General features: G+C 36.5%; 2 protein-coding genes across 3 annotated transcripts in view; both read right to left on the minus strand.

The window, feature by feature from the left end:
- Positions 1-1,847: 1,847 nt before the first annotated feature.
- The window catches only part of LOC102808616 (uncharacterized), a 38,576-nt gene continuing 21,609 nt past the window's right edge, over positions 1,848-18,814 (minus strand). Inside the window, exons 1-5 of one of the 2 annotated variants that reach the window (XM_085499189.1) lie at positions 8,694-9,008; positions 5,526-5,885; positions 3,880-4,224; positions 2,640-3,087; positions 1,848-2,183 (exon numbers count right to left, since the gene is read on the minus strand). In XM_085499189.1, the coding sequence (XP_085355315.1) occupies position 2,183; positions 2,640-3,087; positions 3,880-4,224; positions 5,526-5,885; positions 8,694-8,739 (1,200 nt within the window). In that variant the 5' untranslated portion in view covers positions 8,740-9,008 and the 3' untranslated portion in view covers positions 1,848-2,182. Of the gene's footprint in view, positions 2,184-2,639; positions 3,088-3,879; positions 4,225-5,525; positions 5,886-8,693; positions 9,009-18,814 lie in introns of those variants that run through there. The other variant, XM_085499190.1, reaches the window with a different exon arrangement.
- LOC100374783 (uncharacterized) lies at positions 12,552-14,924 on the minus strand. The gene is made up of 3 exons (XM_002737257.4): positions 14,792-14,924; positions 13,393-13,788; positions 12,552-12,973 (listed from the first exon to the last, which is right to left on the minus strand). Exons 1-3 carry the CDS (start codon positions 14,856-14,858, stop codon positions 12,945-12,947), a joined length of 492 nt encoding a protein of 163 aa, XP_002737303.1. The 5' UTR covers positions 14,859-14,924; the 3' UTR covers positions 12,552-12,944.

Here is an 18,814-nt window from a genome sequence, read left to right on the forward strand (position 1 = left end):
TCGTGTGATGATGTTTACCCGTAATGTGCATGTGGTATCTTGCACCGTATCAAATAAGCAGTAATATTTCCTGCTAAACGTTTCGATTGGCATGCAGCATGGTTATTAAATACTCTCATGAAAAATCCCGTTTATAGATATACAAATATTTTTTTTTTTTTTTTTTTGCGTAGGTAGTGTTTTGTTCTTTACTGCAGAAATGTATATGAGCCACGATGTATATTAATGTTCAAATTGCCGCAAGTGTCTACATGAATTGGTTATCAGTTTCGGTTAATCAAGTTTTCGGTATGGACTTCCTTTTTAAAGGTAGTATTATGGGAAACCCGGCATTTTGATTACGCCAGTATTTACTGTTATATTATGAAACTAAAATGTAACTTATTTCAATTCTATAATTATCTCTATGTGAAATATATATACATGCTAAACGAAAGATTTATAATGTTGTTGTTTTTCAAATTCGAAACAACTAAATGTACAAATCCTACCTTAGGCTGAACATCAAAGGGTCGACCCCTACCCTGGGTGAGTGTGCCACAGACTCAATGGGAAGGCCAATTCCACTGGCCGAGATTAATTCACTAACGAATGCGACTTTGGGGGAACCTTGGTTAAAGTCCGCAGGTACTTGTGTTCGACCGGGCCTGGTTGACGCCAGGATAGCGCATTACAAATTGCCATTTGGCAGAGAGATGGCCACACTGCCCTGTCATGTAGATCCAAACATGAATAAGACTTCTGTGGCAAAATGCACTATGTGTCGTCACTAGCACTTGCAATTTGCAAATACAGAAACAAAAGTCAGGAGAGACAACAGTGACACTCAATGTCCGGAACTGTTGCCTGGCACAAAAAAATATAAAAAAAAAATTAAAAAAAATGTTTACTGAATACAAAGAAATTCTGAAAATGTTGTCATAATAATGCCCTGTGAAAATAAAATATTCTGTATTTTTATGAAAACAAAAATAAGCACATAATTTTTAGTACTGTAAAATACTTAATTTTCGCTTGGAATTAATTTTCGCTATTTTCGCTGAAGGAATGATTCAGTGAAAATAAAATCCAGCGAATATACTTTTTTCCCTATATTTTACATTCAATTACAATTGGTATATAAAGTAAGTTGAATTTATAAAGTTATAACACGTTTTCGTGTAACCAGTTGAAATGAGTGGCGTCATAAGCTAGTATTCATCATCTCCAAGCACTCCTTGAACACACACAAATCGTAAGGCGTAATGCCAGACGCTTACCGTGTCATATCATCTGTATTCTAAACTAGACCTGCGCCATGGTTGTACAGGAATATATCAAATGTCACTTAATATTAAAGCGCGGTGGTCGTCGCGCAGCGCGTGTCCGAATTTCATGTAAATAAACAATGTATTTTACACGGGTTATATAAGTCGCTGTGAGGCCCATATCGAACAGGACTCGGCACGACGACTGCCACGCTTTAATTATATGGGAATTCAAAGAGCTTTGGGCCAAATTAAAGCAGGTGACGACCCTCCCGCTTCAAGTGATATAGTTTACCTCTTTCGTGCTCTAATTAGTAATGTCATCAAGATATAAGATCATCGTACAGTTTTTTTTAGAAACATGACTCCAACATTTTATAGAAAAGAGCATACCGTATAAATAAATTTTGTTCTATGCGCATGCGCATTAAAATATTTAAAATGCAAAGGTATACAATAATAATAATATATCTTTAACTTTGAATGGGTAATAATTTTATAGCCAACAAATTTGAACCATATTTCAAATCACAGACATGTTATATATATTCTTTTAAATAAAATATTTTAGTACGTGCTACAAGAATATCATCTGGTAGGTGACTGAGAACATACCATATTTATTCATCGTATACAACAGTTATTGCATAGTATATTACATGTATAAGTAGTATGTAATGACAACACGAAATAACACACTACTACAACCATTTGGGATTATTTGGCTCATTAATACAATAATAAACATTCTTTAAAAATAGATATATGTATAATAAAGTTGTAGCATCTTAAACATTAGAAGAAATGCTGACATATCTTTGGCATACAGGTGGCGTCTGTCTTCTTTGTATTTAATGGGATTATGTGGCTTGCATTTCTTTAGTGTAAATATAACGTGACAGTGTGACGACAGCTTGATGTCGTAAAATAAATGCCCTGAAAAAGAGAGACAACAACAACAAGTAAATAATTGATTAAAGTAGATATTGAGTAAGAATGACGATGAGGCAGTTGATATGTACGAACTTATTATTGGTATGGGAGCCTTTGGTAAGTGTGTCATTTATTCAGTTCGAAGATCAGTGCCCCTGGAGCCCTGTCAATGTACCACTGTATCGCGAAAATGGCACTTAGTAACATAGAAGATCGTACCTACATGCTTTACAATGCAATGCGAATATGTTATTCACTGCACAATGGATCACATCACTCAGTATTATTTTTATTGCGAAGTGTAAAGGGCGGTGGTCGTCGCGCCGCGTTCTGTTCGATATGTGACTCATAGCGACGTATGCAACGCGTGTAAAATACATCGTTTGTTTACATCTTCAAGCACGCGCTGAGCGACGACCACCGCCCTTTAAATCAATACGATAAAGCACAGGAACTCACTATGTTTGCAGGGAGTAATACATGTCCGCTTCGGCCTTCAACGTAGATGTTTTGTGACGTTTGCTATTCACCGATATCGACACATGTCCGGGTCCAATGTCTTCTTCACGGACTGTTGAAATTTTAAACTCAATAGTGATACGTTTTCTCCCGCGATGGATGAAGATACAGGTGTTTTCCTCACATTGACCGTACCCCTTTTTGTCGCTGAATTTCTGAATCAGTTCACCATTCATTCGTTCCACTAGTACCGTAATATAGTCTCTCTTTTTCAGACGACATTCAAGTTCAACAGATACGGGAATAGTGAAGGATCGTCCTGTAGTCACAGTGTAAATGGTGACATTCTGTGGTGGTAAATTGGCTGGCTTACGTCGTCGTTTCGGATGGGATGAATCTGCTGGCCTACGTCGCCGTTTTTTCCTATCCCGTCTATTTTCTGTATTTTCTGCCAATTAGAGTAACCGTTTAGATATGCATATGATATTTATTAGATAATATTTAGTAATTATTATATTATATTTATGCAAATAAAACCGTATCAGCTGATATTGACATATATTAATATGTATGATTTGGTTGGTTATACGCACAGTCGCCGAGTGAACATATAGAACAAAACGATAAAGACTTTTCGCTTTCGATATTGTGATTTTTTCTTCGTTTTTATGCAGAAATATACAGTATTTTCAAAACCAAATTTATTTATGTTAGTCTTCACGTGAGCTGTTGAGCACTCCACATATTTTGTGATTTCACTCAGCTTTTTTCTGTCATAATTCAAGACAAATAAAATGCAAATATATTGAGAATATATTTCTGTAATATTCTTGTGTAAACGCTGATTATGAAAATTATCATTGATGTGAATATAAAAAATACATTTCGTATTTTTTAATTTTCTTATCAAAATCAATTGTTTTCACAGAAAAAAAACACGAAAGAATTTGCCATGTCGGAAACGGAAAATCTTTATTTTAGTGGTATACGTAACACAAAAGAGAAAGTTCCAAAACGTGTTTAGCTGGCTCCCAGCTGAAAACCAACATACATCGAGGGGGAGGGGCGAATTTTCTTTTTTACTTGAAACATCTTTGTCTATGTAAACCATGTCATTACTTCAGGTATAAATTTCAAAACTAATTAACTAAAATGCAATTAATGGAAATGAGACATGGAAAAATCAATACATAAATTTGAATTTGAAAAAAAAATTAAGAAACATTGTGGAAATAATTACTTTTAGTCTTTTTCTCAGATGGCTTTATCAATTCCACTGTGATGCTCGTGGTCATTGGTGGTAATGGAGGCCGGTTCAAGGAACACGTGCATGTAATTATTCCTGTTTCATTGTCAGCCAGTATTATCAGCCTACTGGTCTTTATATCCTCTTCGCCGTAAACGATTACAGTGTTCAATATCGACGGTTGAACGTCCCATACGAGTTGTGTTTCTCTGTCGTCGTTAGCTGCACTACATTCGATCACGTGGTCCTTAGACTGGTCCAGTTGTATGGCTGTGCCATGTGTTACGTTTTGTCTCTTTCCGGACGGTTCTAAATGTAGATAAACTTCACGTTTTGGACCTGTAGAGTGAACAGTTGATACTCAGTTGATATCTAAAGAATGTGAGAATCAACTTATAATGCGTGCGTGTTAGTTAGATCCTAATTGATCAGTGTTTATTGCCCAATAGATTGTTAATTGATAATTAGTTAATGGTGCTCATTTAAAATTGTACTTGAATCGCTAATATAATAGACCATTTTCCATTCACTGCGAGAATCACGCGTTATGCGTGAAATCGAACGTAAAAATAGGACAAACGAAGGTCATAGCGTCGTAGTGGCGTCAATCATCGCGTGGAATTCGACAAACGCGAACATATTTTGGGGGACATTTCCATGCTTAATAATGTGCTGTACACATTTGATGATATGCAATTTCAATTAAGTAAGGGTATTCGAAAGCAATATTCCTCTGTCTGTTTAAAATCAAATCGTTCGATTTTTGCGGCAGACGTTCGACGCTCGTCTTTCATGCATCTCGCGAGATCTCGCAGTTAAACGGAAAATCACCTACTGTTGCATTATAGTGTATCGCGAGAAGAAATGGCTGGAGTGTAAGACACATTGAGGGATCTGTAATGTCTTACTAACTACTGTGTTGTGCATCGTACAGCACTCCTGTGTACATAGGGTGCACTTTTGTTTGCAAAAAGCAATTTGAACTTCGGTTAGTTATGTATGTAAAAAGACAAAAGGGAAAGAGCACCTGAATTTGTTTTAGAATTTATATTACAAATCTTCCTAATGTAAAATTGTGTGAATGGTATTGCTTTATTTTTCGCTTTAAAAACATCAGTGAGGAGATAAAACCAACTATTATTTCCGATCTCAGTCATGTACAGGTTTGGCTGGATCTGAATATGAATACCTCAAAGTATGCACGAAGACAGTACAGCGGAAGTATTGACCGATGCGCAGCGGAGGTCGATGCGCGGCGTACTGTCTGAGTGCATACTTTGAGTGCATACTCAACAAATTTATGAACACACACACAAACAAATCTGTGAACCCTTTAAAAAAAGGAAAACTATTCCAATTCAAAATCGAATATTTAGGTAAAGGTCCCAGATAATAAGATAACAAATAGTTTTACTAGTTTTTGTTTCAGGTTATTAGATGTTCGAATGCCTCAATTCCGAATATTTAAGATGCGTTTTATCTGCTTGACTCATAACACATTTAGAATTCTATGACTTGCAGCTCGTGTACTTGTATTAGGAAGCGGTTGACAGATACCTAATTAATATGCGCAGCATACCAGCCTGAATTATCTGAATAAACCGTCACAAAATAACAATTAAAAACATTGCGGTACTTACTTAACACTCTCAAATTCACTTCTGTTTGCTGCGTTATGTAATAGTCTTTCATATCCCAGTTTACCAGACACAAGTACTTTCCTTCGTCTTCGATTGTAACATTGTGTATGACCATGCGCCCATCATCGTCAACGCTGTATTTTTCGACACTAAGATAACTCGCCAAACTTGAACTAAACAGTTTCAGTTCAAGGAGAATAAGTTCTTCATTCCTCCACTGCAGCCATACATTGCCAACGTCTACCGATCCAGCTGGTTTATCGTAATAACATGGCAGATGAACAGATGCATCACCCGCTATTGCTGTTTGGGATTCTTTTGCCAGAGCGGCTGAAGACTCTCCATATAACAGTATGGCTTCTATAGCAGCAATATAAATAAAAAGAACGTGAGTATCTAAAATTATTTGAGCAGCGCAAAACGACTTGTAGTATGTGTCGTGGGTGCAGAGTAAGTTGCCACTAATATCAATGGCAAAATGCCAATGACAGAATGACATTCATTTTCAAAAGCCCGCTTCTTGTTTTTTGACAGAATAAGACTAATTTGTATTATAAATTTATTGAAACGCGTGAAGAACTACAAATTCTGCCGTGCGTCAGGTAAAACCTTTCGTGTCTGGTCACCGTCGTGCAACTAAGCAGTACAATCAGTTATTATTGTTTATGGTATAGCGTCTAACGCATGTTTAATTTCAGAAGATGTGTCGCATATCAATTTCATCGGTCGTGGGTCAAACCTATAGGAAGGTATACAAGAACATGTACACACTAAGGAGTAACAACTTAAGCGTGAATTATAGCGTGTTTTATCGTTGTGGCGATCGTCTGCTAAAATGTTTTTTCGTATCGCCTGGGGTGGATTTTGTCTCTGCAACAATTTATATGCTGACGAGCGCAGCCGTGATACCGAGTTCCAATCTAACTGTCGTCTTGTTTAGTAAGGACATAGGCGGCGGCACGAAATTTTGCATGGAGGGGGGGGGGGTCTGCTCACCAACCTCGCACCGAAAGCGCAACCTTATTAAGCATCTCTCCCTTAAATTTTTTTCTAATAATTATTTTACTCGAATAATATCATTATTTAAGTAAATTAATATTTAATATGCCAAGATGATTGTTATGGACCATTTTTTTTGCCGATTAGTATGTATAAGCATACGCCACCTAAATGACAAGTACACGAATAGAATATTATCTACTCACATTTTTGGAATAAATCTAAGTCCCAAGCGACGATAACAACACACGCTAAAAACGCAAAGGCTCACGGGTAGACGCTTGTTTGTGAAAAATGAAACGCTATAGCTATCTGACGCATGCGCAGGTGACGATTCCCCTGCTTAACATCCAGTCAACATATCATGTGTCTCGATAACTATTTTATTCAGCACCTAAATTAGTTATTACATTCTTTGTATGTTTGGTATTATTTTAACTTAGTATATCATTGAGACACAGTGAAAAAGTGTAGTCTCTTCAATCATCACTACAATTATTGTTACGTGAGTGGTGTGGTTTGGTTATTGCCTGTCATCGACAGTTGAACTGGGCGCTTATTTTTTTAGTGGCAGCGCCCTCAGAATACGTAGTTTTAATCTTCCTCAACGGTCACTGATGCTGTTATCGAATGTGAATAACGCCCTCAAGTGTTGACTATTTTTTTTTTGGTTTTGTTTGATTTAACTGTGTTTTGATTGCATGCATTGTAATTGAATGATAAAATTATTACGTCACAACATACGTCATTATTTCAATGAATCTACGTATGTTACGGATGCTGTTCACAGGATCCCATATAAAAGAGTATATGTTTTTTATGCATGTTAGCACGAGTCTCGTTTGACTAAATTTTCATTCATGTTTTCACCCGACTTAATTCTCACAAAATTCAGAATTGACCTCGAAGAGAAAACCGTTTCGGGTTCAAAGTACTACAGAAACATGAGAAAAATGTTGGGGAAAGAAAAGTAACTTGCAACAGCGCATACATGGCATGAATTATAACATTACGATTACGACAACCATGGTCAAAATTTTGTTTGTTTTTTTGTTTTGCAATGAATTCAATTGATTTAATGCATTTATAATAAACATATTTCAAAAATGTTTTCGAACAACGCCGTACACACTAAATCGCGCAAGCACTGACCTTGGAAGCAGTCATGCACGCTCGTAGGTACCAGAGCAGACGACAGTGTATTACTTTAGTTTGGCTTACTAAATAAAGTCACCTCCCGTTGTAATCACACTTCCTGTATATCTAAATGTTTAACTTTTCAGTTCCTTTTTCCAGAATAAAACATATTTAAAACCAAACTTTATTATTAATTTTTGCTTATTGTAATTTAAGACCTAAATTAGAAGATCATGGGTGCCGCTGTGCATTATGTCACGTGACCATGACTCGCATACATTAAAAATGGTCTCGTCCAATGATAATGATGAATTCATGACACTGATACACTGATGTATTTAAAATAGTATTGTATTTTGATTAAATAGAGACGACAGCATTGCTTGAGATAACCGAAAGCAGAGTTTATGGGTCTGTCAGCCATATCGCAGTGCCATGGCGACCACCAGAGAGAAGAGCGTCATGTGGTTTCGTATGTAATATTATTACTATGGAAAATGCAGTTTGTCACGAACGCGATGTGTTGAAATGACAGACCAATTTAATTTTTAATATTTAAGTCAATTATTCAAGACGGTAAATTCGATTGGTTCAGTGTGTTTTGAATAATGTCTATCTTAAAATGTAGCATACAACTATCAAATAAGAAACCTCTCTCTCGTTGTAGTCTACGAGTAACTGCGTTGTTTTTTTTCTAAATTAACTTCTGCAATTGACGGAACAAACAATATTTTAAAAGGTTCTCTTCTATCGCAGCGTGATATTAATATACAAGTTCTGAATCGCAAAGCTAGTTTTGAATTCGACATGTTCGTTTTAGGATTTATTTTATATTTCTCAATCATGTTTTTCTAGATGCTTTAATTGAATACCCAGGATAATAAATAATATCGAACGTTTTTTTTTTTTTTTTTTGTCATAAGACGAGTCACGCAATTGATACAAATTTATACGTAGAGACAAAAATGATAACAAAAAAAGAGAAAGCGCCCCACGGGTGAATTGAATGCTGAAATGGTACATAGTACTCACCTATAAAAGCGATCACATAAACACCAAATGCTAAGTGAAACGCCATGACCACGATACCAGGGCGATCTGATTTATTTGGGTAAACTTCTCTTATTTTTATGTAGTTTACTCTGAACACGTGACATCATGGCGAAAGGTACTTTGGGAACGCCTCTGAATTTCAACAAGTAGATTTATGCATAACTAATTGTAATTATTTGCCGCCTCCCACACCGATTAACAAAGAATACAATTAATGACGTTGTTGTGACGTAATATTTCTTGATATATTCTTTAAAAAAAACTTTACTTCTGCTCTTTATGGCACGTTAACCTTGCCAGTTAGCCACTTGATATTATATAAATAAAACGCTATATTTAACAATTCCAGTTCAGGATTTACATGATTTTTATATACCATACATATGATTTTGTTTTAGAAATTTAATGTCTTACCTCCTTTGGTCATTATTACCGGCAGTTTGCCATAAACTTTATTATCTAAAACTTCATGAAGTTTGGACGAAAATTGATCGTTTTTTTTACCTGGTTGGCTTTGTTTTATTTTTTTGAAAACGCAAGATCGATAGGACTAGCTTTCCAGGTGATTTGGATCAAACATTTTTTTGTTTTCCGAGTATATGCCCAGAGACGCGAGAAAGCGAATTTTAATGAAAAAAAAACAGTTTTATTAATCAATGTAATCATGGGAACGACTGTTGCATAGATACTTAATACTCGAAATAATAATACTCATTAATACTCGAAAAGCTTACAATATGATAGATACTCTGCTACAACCTTTCTATCCATGAATCTGACAAAATCGCATGTTTTGAAATGTACATGTATATGGATATGTGTAACCATTATTGCACATTATCAAAACTTCTAAGCGACATACGCTGTTATCGTAAAATTCGGGATTACATGAATCTCGTGTACTGATTAATTAATTGTTGCGCATTAGAATTCCAAGTAAAACAATTTTGTATTTTACATGTTGTATACGTTGTACACGGAGCCTAATTTCAATGCAACGCGAAGCATATCACCAACTAAACTGCTAATAGTCAGGGGTTCCATTGCAAACACTCGCATACACCTAAACAATAATTAATGTTAATTAAATAATTACTATTTTACGGGAATAGTCATGAATATTATGTCAGTTTCAGTATTCTCGTGTGTATTTAATTTGTATTAATGCCTGTATGCAGTGAATGCATTTTTCTCGGCCATAAGAACAAGTATCATTTATGTTTGCGATCAATATGAAGGCATTGAAAGGACTGAACGAACGTGAACGAAAGAGAAGGCAATAACGAACGTTATCCTACAAGAGCGAATGGCCAGCATATTACAAAAAACAATTAACATGCATCATTGAGATAGCTGGCTGACATCAAAAATATATTTCACTTTACTGATCACAGTGTAATTAAAGTGTTTACTATTTTAAAAAAATGTACAAAAGTATGATATATTTAAATCAGGAGTTAAATATTCATAAAAAATGAATTTCATTCAATTTACCGTCGGTTAAGAGTCCCGTGTCTCGAAATCTTGTTCGATAACTTTCAGTAAGAATAAGTTGTAAGATAGTTATTTCGTTAAGCTGGGTAGTCAAATATATTTCTGACTGTGTAAACATGATTTTCTAGTTTATAAGTCATTAATTACGGAACAGCGTTTTAACAAACGTGTATGATACAATAGTGATATTATAGATCATGGACTCAATATACTTAGGAAACGTATAGATGCACCGTGAATATATTGAATATGGCTAAACTAATCGTTGTGGGCTATGTTTATAGACTGGCCTTGTGTTGTTGTATTTCAAATGAACATGACGAACTCGACATGCTTGTCTGACGTAGTTAACACGTAATGGTGTTTATGCTGAGGTGGCGGCACCAAATGTTGCATGAAGGGGCGAGATCTGTTCACTAGGGGGATCCAGGAGCATACTTTCCCTTAGAAATTTTGAAATCTAGATCCTCTGAAACGCTATTTCCTGCAATTTGAGGGGCGACGTTTGCTGACACAAAAGGCTTCAGCTTGATTTTCGAGGGGGCGACCGGGCCTCTGCCCCCCCCCCCTCCATGTGCTGCCGCCACTGTTATGAATCCAGTTATGACACTAGTGTTCAAAGTTATTCAGCAGCTGTGTTATAATTTAACAAAGTCGTTTGATTATCTGACATTTGTGCAATGTTTACGATTCTATTGCGGTAAAACGGGGGATAAACCGGGAGCACGTCTTTTCTTACACTGACAACGCGCATGCACACTGATAACCCTTGACCTCATTAGGAACTGTGTGTACGTCTCGGTTTTTAGAACAGCTACAACAAAATAGGTTAATTGTTGTCAATCGAATGTTCGTCTTAACTTGGTAATCGCTCGTGAAGATTGGATATAGTGCTGCCCACGCCGCATGACTTTGTATAGAATGCATAACTTCCCTTTTAATCGAATCAGTGGAGTCTCGGTCAATGACTGTCATTTTTTCGTCAACACGGGTTGTGGTGTTTCATTTATTACACACAATATACAATTCTGTAAGTCGGAACATCGCGACGATTGGGCACTCAGGACACTGGGAGTATTCAGATCTGACTGGCAAGACAAAATAGGATGAAATTGGTCGACTACTGGCGGAAGAAATGACATATTCTATCGAGGTCACCAAGGTCAGTAAAAAAAATGGCGGACGCCAACGCGGGGCAGTACTGACAGACACCTGTTGCCAAGGGAACCAACTTTATATGTATATATTGTAGAGAGATTATAGGGAATGAGTGTGGTAATAAATATTGACAGTTTCTGATTATATCCTGTTATTTTGCTTGTGTGTAATATAAATAGCCTCTTGTATAGTTCTTACTTCCTATTCGGGAATTTCCAGTCAGTCATTCATTCTTGGGAAAAACCTAATGTCGTCACTGCAAGCTTTCAGGTCGCTTAAATGTGCTTCACCTATTTTCAAAGCCATTTCGAGATCACAGTAATAAGCGAGGCCACGGTAGTTAACGTTCCAGTATTGTATAATATCATAATAATTAAATATCAGTCTCCAACCTCGATTAATATTATGGAAATATTTTTCCATGGCAGGACGTGTGTTTTGCCTATGCAGTCGAACATTTAAGATTATGTATATGTACGAAGCTTAAAATTTGTATAGTTGAAAATGTTGTAATGTTCTTTCATATAAACTGTAAATATCTAAGTCGATGTTTAAACAAATACAACGGTTGGTCGTATCACGATACAACAAGTTTGTATGGCTGTACGATAATTTATGTATCTTCGATTCCCTGTACGTAAATTAGTAAAAAGTGAATAAATAATAATAAATTAAAAATAGTATAAATTAATTTAATATAAATATAATATGTACACAATATTCACACTTATGAAATTATATTCACGAAAAAAAAAATAGTGTTTCAACATTTACACCTTGTGCAAAAATTACATAAATATGAGTAAATATACAGTGTATATACAGCAAAGTTTAAATGGCGGTGTTCGTCGTGCAGCGCGTGTTCGAATTTCATGTACTGGCGTTGTATACGTCGCTTTGAGTCCCATATCGAATAGAACGCGGCGCGACGACCACCGCCCTTTAAGATAATATATCTTGCCAATTTGTTTCCTAAAATCGGCGCACATTTTTAACTGGCCTAAATCACAATTTACATTTTTATTGCATTGATCGTTGCATCTCAGGCCACAACAATAGTCAGCTTGTTTGTCTTCTTGAGCTCCTCATTGCATTGACTTTATGTGCAGATTTTGACAAAGTCGAACTTCGACATACTGGAACTATCGTTAGTATAATAGTAAATATTAGACAGGGAATACATGCTACTTCTAAAAACACATTGTAATACTCAATGAATATCATGAATTAGTTCCATGCACACGGACTTTAATGCTCCTTTGAAGGAGTTGGAGTTAAAGCGGGAGGGTCGTCACTTGCGCACGCGCGGGAATTGAGTCCCAAGCGACGATAAAAACACACGCTAAAAACGCAAAGGTTCATGGGTAGACGCTTGTTCGTAAAAAATGACACGCTATGGCCATCTGACGCATGCGCAGGTGACGACTCCCTCGCTTTAACCACTCACTGGCTTTTCACGAATGTTTTTTTTTTATAATACTGTTTTTTTGTTTTTTTAAGTCAAATCTCCTTACGATGGTGATCATAACATAACCCATGGCCTGTAACAGCTTTGTAGTGCAATTACGTGTGCCCCAGTTATAAACAGGAACGTTTCTTTTCGGTTTCTGTGAACAAAGAATAAAGGTAAAATTAAAATAAAAAAATATGACCGATCGTCACGCCGGTGGCCTTAACAAGTCGTGTTACTGTATATGGTATATTAAAGCGCGGTAGTCATCGCGCTGCGCATGTGCGAGATATGTGGGTCTCATATAAACAAAGGTGGCGACTTTGACTGATCAACGAGTACAAACTGAGACGTTTCCAAGCTTTAATTAGGCAATTTTCATGTGATTGGAAGGTATCGATGGAGTCACCGTCGGTAATCAGTGCAAGACGCGCCCAGGTCAAACCTCATACTTGTGATTTCCATTTGAAGAACGCATTGGATTGTGGGAAATCAATGTTTATCAACACAAATGTCGCACTTGCGCAGCGCGACGACTACCGCGCTTTATAACTTTGAATTGTGGGAGATCCTTACCATTCGTCTGTAAGGTAAAATGTCCAATGCCATGAGTCATATTTCTCCGTTTCATCCTCGGTTTGATCAAAATGTCAATTCGCCGGGGGCCTAAATCCGGCTCTTTCACATTCAATAGCTGGAATTCCACTGTAACGTGCTTCCTGCTGCGGTGCACAAACACGCAGTTGCTGGGTGTGCACGATTCTTTATCGTCTCTGTCGCTGTATCTGCGAATTAACACACTGTCTGCATCCTCCACCCCCACTATGATATCATCCGTTCTACGCAGTCTATCGACTGCCATGGACACCGCCATAGTGAATGGACGATTGAGAGTTGCCGTGTAGACAACATTGTCAGGTGCTAGCCTGAGTGGACGTTTGGGTGTTAAATCAGCCCTTGTCCCGGCAGCTACTGTTGAATGCAACAAAAAATATGATTCTAAAATTTGTTAATTACAGGGATGTGAGTAATTATTTGTTTTAGTCGTGTTGCTTTATAGTGTGGGTTCTCATGAAATCTAAATTTAAAGCGGGAGGGTCGTCACCTGCGCACGCGCGGGAATTGAGTCCCAAGCGACGATAACAACACACGGTAAAAACGCAAAGGATCATGGGTTAACGCTTGTTTGTAAACATCGACACGCTATGGCCATCTGACGCATGCGCAGGTGACGACTCCCACGTTTTAAACTGGTCTTCATAGCTATGTGTAAATTGCAAATGAGAGAAAGAAGTAGTATACTTCTGGGGTCAAATAAAGCAGGGGAGTCGTCACCTGCGCATGGGGATCGACAAACACGTACGTAATTTCGCCCAGATGCTGCGATAACATGAATAGCCAGCCACCACCAGTCGACCCACCAAACGGACAGACAACTTTGATTTTGGACTGGCAACTTTTTCCCATTTTTCTGTTTTGTTTTTTTCCCAATTGTTGTTTGATAATTTTACCAAAATCTATCCAAAACCATCTACATTTTCATGATGTTGATTTTTTTGGGGGACTGGCAGTTGCAAATTCCTGGCTAATGGCCTGCAGGCTTTGGTCGTCGAACAAAAAACTCGGTGACGTCATGACAAAACAGAGCTGAAAACTCAATCAGAAATGAATCCATGGAAATGATTTATGCTATCTGCAAAAACACAGATGTTTTGCGAATAACCGAAACTATTGCTTTCATTATATTGCGCATACACGTATTACTTAAAGGTAGTCGTCGCACAGCACCTGTTCGAATTTCATGTAAACAAACAATGTATTTTACACTCGTTGTATACGTTGCTCTGATTCCCGTATCGAACAGGACGCGGAGCAACGACTACCGCTCTTTAACATGCCCTAAGCATTAAACAGAATGTCGATGGCAATAAAACTTTAAGAAGTTCGTGTTTAAAATGCCAAACACATAGCTTACCTAGAAATATTGATACAAACAGACAGATCATTCCTTCCATCCAAAGAAACACCAACGTTGGAATCATTTTGCACTTGTAGAGTAACAACCACCTGTAATTGAGCAATGTTTGTCTAAAAGAAAAGCGAGAGCTAACTGGTTTTTATAGGCTCCCAATACTAGGTTATATTTACTTCTAAGGGACTATCCCCGGTCATCATCGACCTGATTAGCTATTGACGTCACCATGCAGGGAATCAGAGGAATGCATTATTCACTTACAAACCATGGTTTGCTATATTAAAAGAACAATAATATTGGTAATTTGTTCAGACATTGTGTTCTTTGATATTGTGTCATTGATGTTATGTCTCGTTAACGATTAAGTGTGTACTATTGTTTCAATGGATTTAGTAGTAGGGGGTCAATGGATCGTGAACTCTTTAGTAAATAATACTGCACCCCACTAAAAAAATGCTTTGGCTGAAAATTAATACTTTTGTGGAGTTTTAACACAGTGGGATGGGGGGTAAATATCCGCCAGAGGGGGTGGCAGTTGTCTTGAAACCGAAAATGCATATGTTTATGTGTTGTGTATGAAGTCATTTCAACAAATGTTCGATTTAGTTGATAAACCTTTTACGAGTTTAGGCTAAACATGGATGACGTTGTTCATTTCACCTTTAGCGTCTGTGATGAGTCATTGTTATGGGTGGTACCAGTAAATGTAGAGTTTAAAGATGTTACTTTGACCTTCAATTAACCGTTCTTCCAACGTTAACAAATGTGGTATTATAGCTGAACGTATCGTGCATAGAAGAATGTTTCTGTGTGTCTGTCAGACAATACTATCTATCGCACAACTAAACGAAATAGAGTTCGGTTATAATCGATATACATTTCTTGACCTAATTTGCAAACTCATTAAGCATTCTTCCACTTCCACTGTTTCAACCTGAACAAATTAAGATATGGAGTTTGACACTACAGTTTGATCTCGTAATTTGTTTATGTAGCTTTGTTTGAGTTATTGCATTAGTTTTTTTAAAACGTCAATCTTATTATTCTGTGTTTATTGTGTCGCCCTTGTTAAAACGTGGCGGGACAATTGTGTTCGCAATTTGAGAGTTTAAAGCGGGGGAGTTGTAACCTGCGCATGCGTCAGATAAACATAGCGTGTCATTGTTTACAAACAAGCGTCCACCCATGAGACTTTGCGTTTTTAGCGTGTGTTGTTATCGTCGCTTGGGACTCAATTCTCGCGCGTGCGCAGGTGACGATCCTCCCGCTTTAAATCAAAGATTCATTCTAATGGTTCAATTGCAAAACTTAATTTGTTACACATAATAGACTTTGACACTTTCAGCTGAACGACATGTTTTCCCGCCAAAATTATAGACCAAAATTTTTCACATTTATCTATAATTGTTTGATCAGATTGGCATTTTTTTTAAATCGTGGTTTATCCTTTTCTCCACCAGTTCCCTATTTTTCTATCCCGTTTATAGTCTGCATTTTCCTTTAAAAAATTGGGGCAAAAATAGCCCAATGTTTTGAGTGAAAACGTTTGTCATTTGGCTCCAAAATTAGGGCTCGTTCCCAGTAATATTAAAGAATATATGAAACAATTCTGGTGGTGAAAAGATTAACGTGACAAAATCGGAAATTTGATATTCATTACAATTTAAAATTTATTCCAACTGACGAGGAAATCGGATTCATGACAATATAGTTTCAAAATGAAAATACAATTATTTTAGAAAATCTGATTATTAGTTAATTTATTGCATAATTTTGCCCTTCCGGTTCAAGAACACATCTTGTCCTAATGATGTCCCTAAATCAATCATTTTAGTATACTGGTTTATAATTTTAACAAGGTATTCGACTTTCCACAACATTTTACGAGTACGTGAATACAGTAGTTCTCATAATGCTTGATGGTTATTTGAATCGCTTTCGACACTGTGTGCCACCCACTGCTACTCCACAAGGCCTTTAAACTTGGTATTTGCGGTAGTTTACATCATTGGTTATCATCGTACCCAAGTTATAGGCAGCAGGGTGTAGTTTCGGGTGGTCACGTGTCTAAATGGTTTCCCGCATTGTCTGGTGTACCACAGGGGTCACTCCTGGGGCCTTTGTTTTTTGTTATGTATATTAATAACATCACCTACCCTGATATCTCTGCCAATCGTAGTCTTTACGCTGACGATACCATGCTGTATAGGTCTATTACATCTCCAACTGACAGTCACACTTTGCTAACTGATCTTAATAAGTTTGTAGAGTGGTGCGACCTTTGGAAATTATCACTCAATTTAGAGAAGTGTAAATTTATCACCTATTTCAAGCTATAACTATTCTATCAAAGATATACCTTTACAGCAAGTTTCCATCATTAAAGACTTGGCTGTCTATTTGACTTCTAACCTGCCATATCAATTCTATTGTTTCTAGAGCCTTAAAATCTCTGGGTTTTATTAAACGTTCTTGTTATAGCTTTAATGATATTTCTGTAATTGTTTCTTTGTATCTTGTTTATGTCATATCTATTCTTGAATATGGCTCTATGGTGTGGTCCCCTCATCAAAAAGAGCTTTCTAACAAAATTGAAAATGTGCAATTCAAATTTGTTAAATATTTATGTAAAAAATTACGTGTGCATTGTAGTATTTCATGTTATCCTATTTATTGTAAACTTTTTGACATTCCACTTTTATCTAATAGGAGAACTATTCTTGATCTTCTTATTTTATATAAAATTCAAATTTCTTAATTCTTCTTATGACTGCCTTGCTATTCTTGTCAATATTTACTTTTATGTTCTAAATATGTGTTTGAGACGCAAACTATTTTTTAAACCTGACTGTGGATCAGTCAACTGCAGGAAGCATTCATCACTTTTAAGGTGTATGACATTATTTAATGACATTTCATTTAAATGTAATATTGATATTCTTTCATCTTTATATAGTTTTAAATCTGTACTGTATAATTATTTTTTCACTGTTGTCTCTCCTGACTTCTTTTTTGTAAGTGCAAATTTCAAGTGCTCATGCACTTGTGACACATAGTGCATTTTGCCACAGAAGTCATATTCATGTTTGGAACTACATGACAGGGCTGTGTGACCATCTTCCTATCTAATGGCAATTTCAATGCGCTATCCTATTTTTTTTTTTAAATTGTGGAAAAGTAAAGCGAAAGTCTGTTATAGTTGGAATGACGAGCCTCTCTGTGTGAACAAATATTTCGAAAAGCATTATTTGTCACGTGACATCGTGATTGATGGTGAAGTCTCCTATATATCTGTTTTACAAAACAGGAATGTCACATATGGACATAGATGTACAATGAGTGACCGTGTGATATCGGATTTATTCAACGAGTGTAGTAATTTTTATATGTTCCAAGCCTTCGGTATTCATTTGTATTCGTAACATTTTAATAATTTTGGAAGGAATTCTATTGGCGGATTTTTACATATTTTATGACAGCTCGGTGACAGATATATCGGGGAACTAATCCCTTGCGCTGCCAATGTGAGGTTGGGGATAATTAAAAAAGGGCGGATTCGGTATATGCGACAAAACACAAGTTGGTGAATGTCTGAAATTATCGATATATAACGGAAATAATAATATTCTAAACTGTGAACAAAGGTATTGCAAAGTCGTCAAATGAGTCATGTTTTAGAAAATATGGGGATGACGTCACAATCCAGAATGTACGCAGATTGAAACGTTGACATCATGACTGACTATGTGAAAATATTTCAATTCACTGTCAGTTTCACACTTAGATTTTTTGACGGATGTCTAGAAATTATGTTGTTCAAATAACAGACGTAAGTTAAAAATGCGTTCGTAATATAAACTCGCATATATGTGAAGCATTATTTCAATATCAACTTGTTCGCAGAAATCTTCATTCATCCAGTGTCAGTGTTTGTATAAAAGCGAGAGATGGAATTCATTCCAAATTAGAAATCATAATAACAATGCACCACCGAAACCTTACATAGACTATGCTGGGGGAATT

Source organism: Saccoglossus kowalevskii, chromosome 5 (assembly GCF_978046115.1).
Source record: "Saccoglossus kowalevskii chromosome 5, keSacKowa6.1, whole genome shotgun sequence".
Lineage (NCBI taxonomy): Eukaryota > Metazoa > Hemichordata > Enteropneusta > Harrimaniidae > Saccoglossus > Saccoglossus kowalevskii.

Coding starts and splice junctions, on each gene's coding strand:
- LOC100374783 (XM_002737257.4), bottom strand. CDS start 14,858: ATGATTCCAACGTTGGTGTTTCTTTGGATGGAAGGAATGATCTGTCTG. Junction 13,789..14,791: donor GTTTGTATCAATATTTCTAG/GTAAGCTATGTG, acceptor TGCATTCAACAG/TAGCTGCCGGGACAAGGGCT. Junction 12,974..13,392: donor TTTTACCTTACAGACGAATG/GTAAGGATCTCC, acceptor CTTTGTTCACAG/AAACCGAAAAGAAACGTTCC.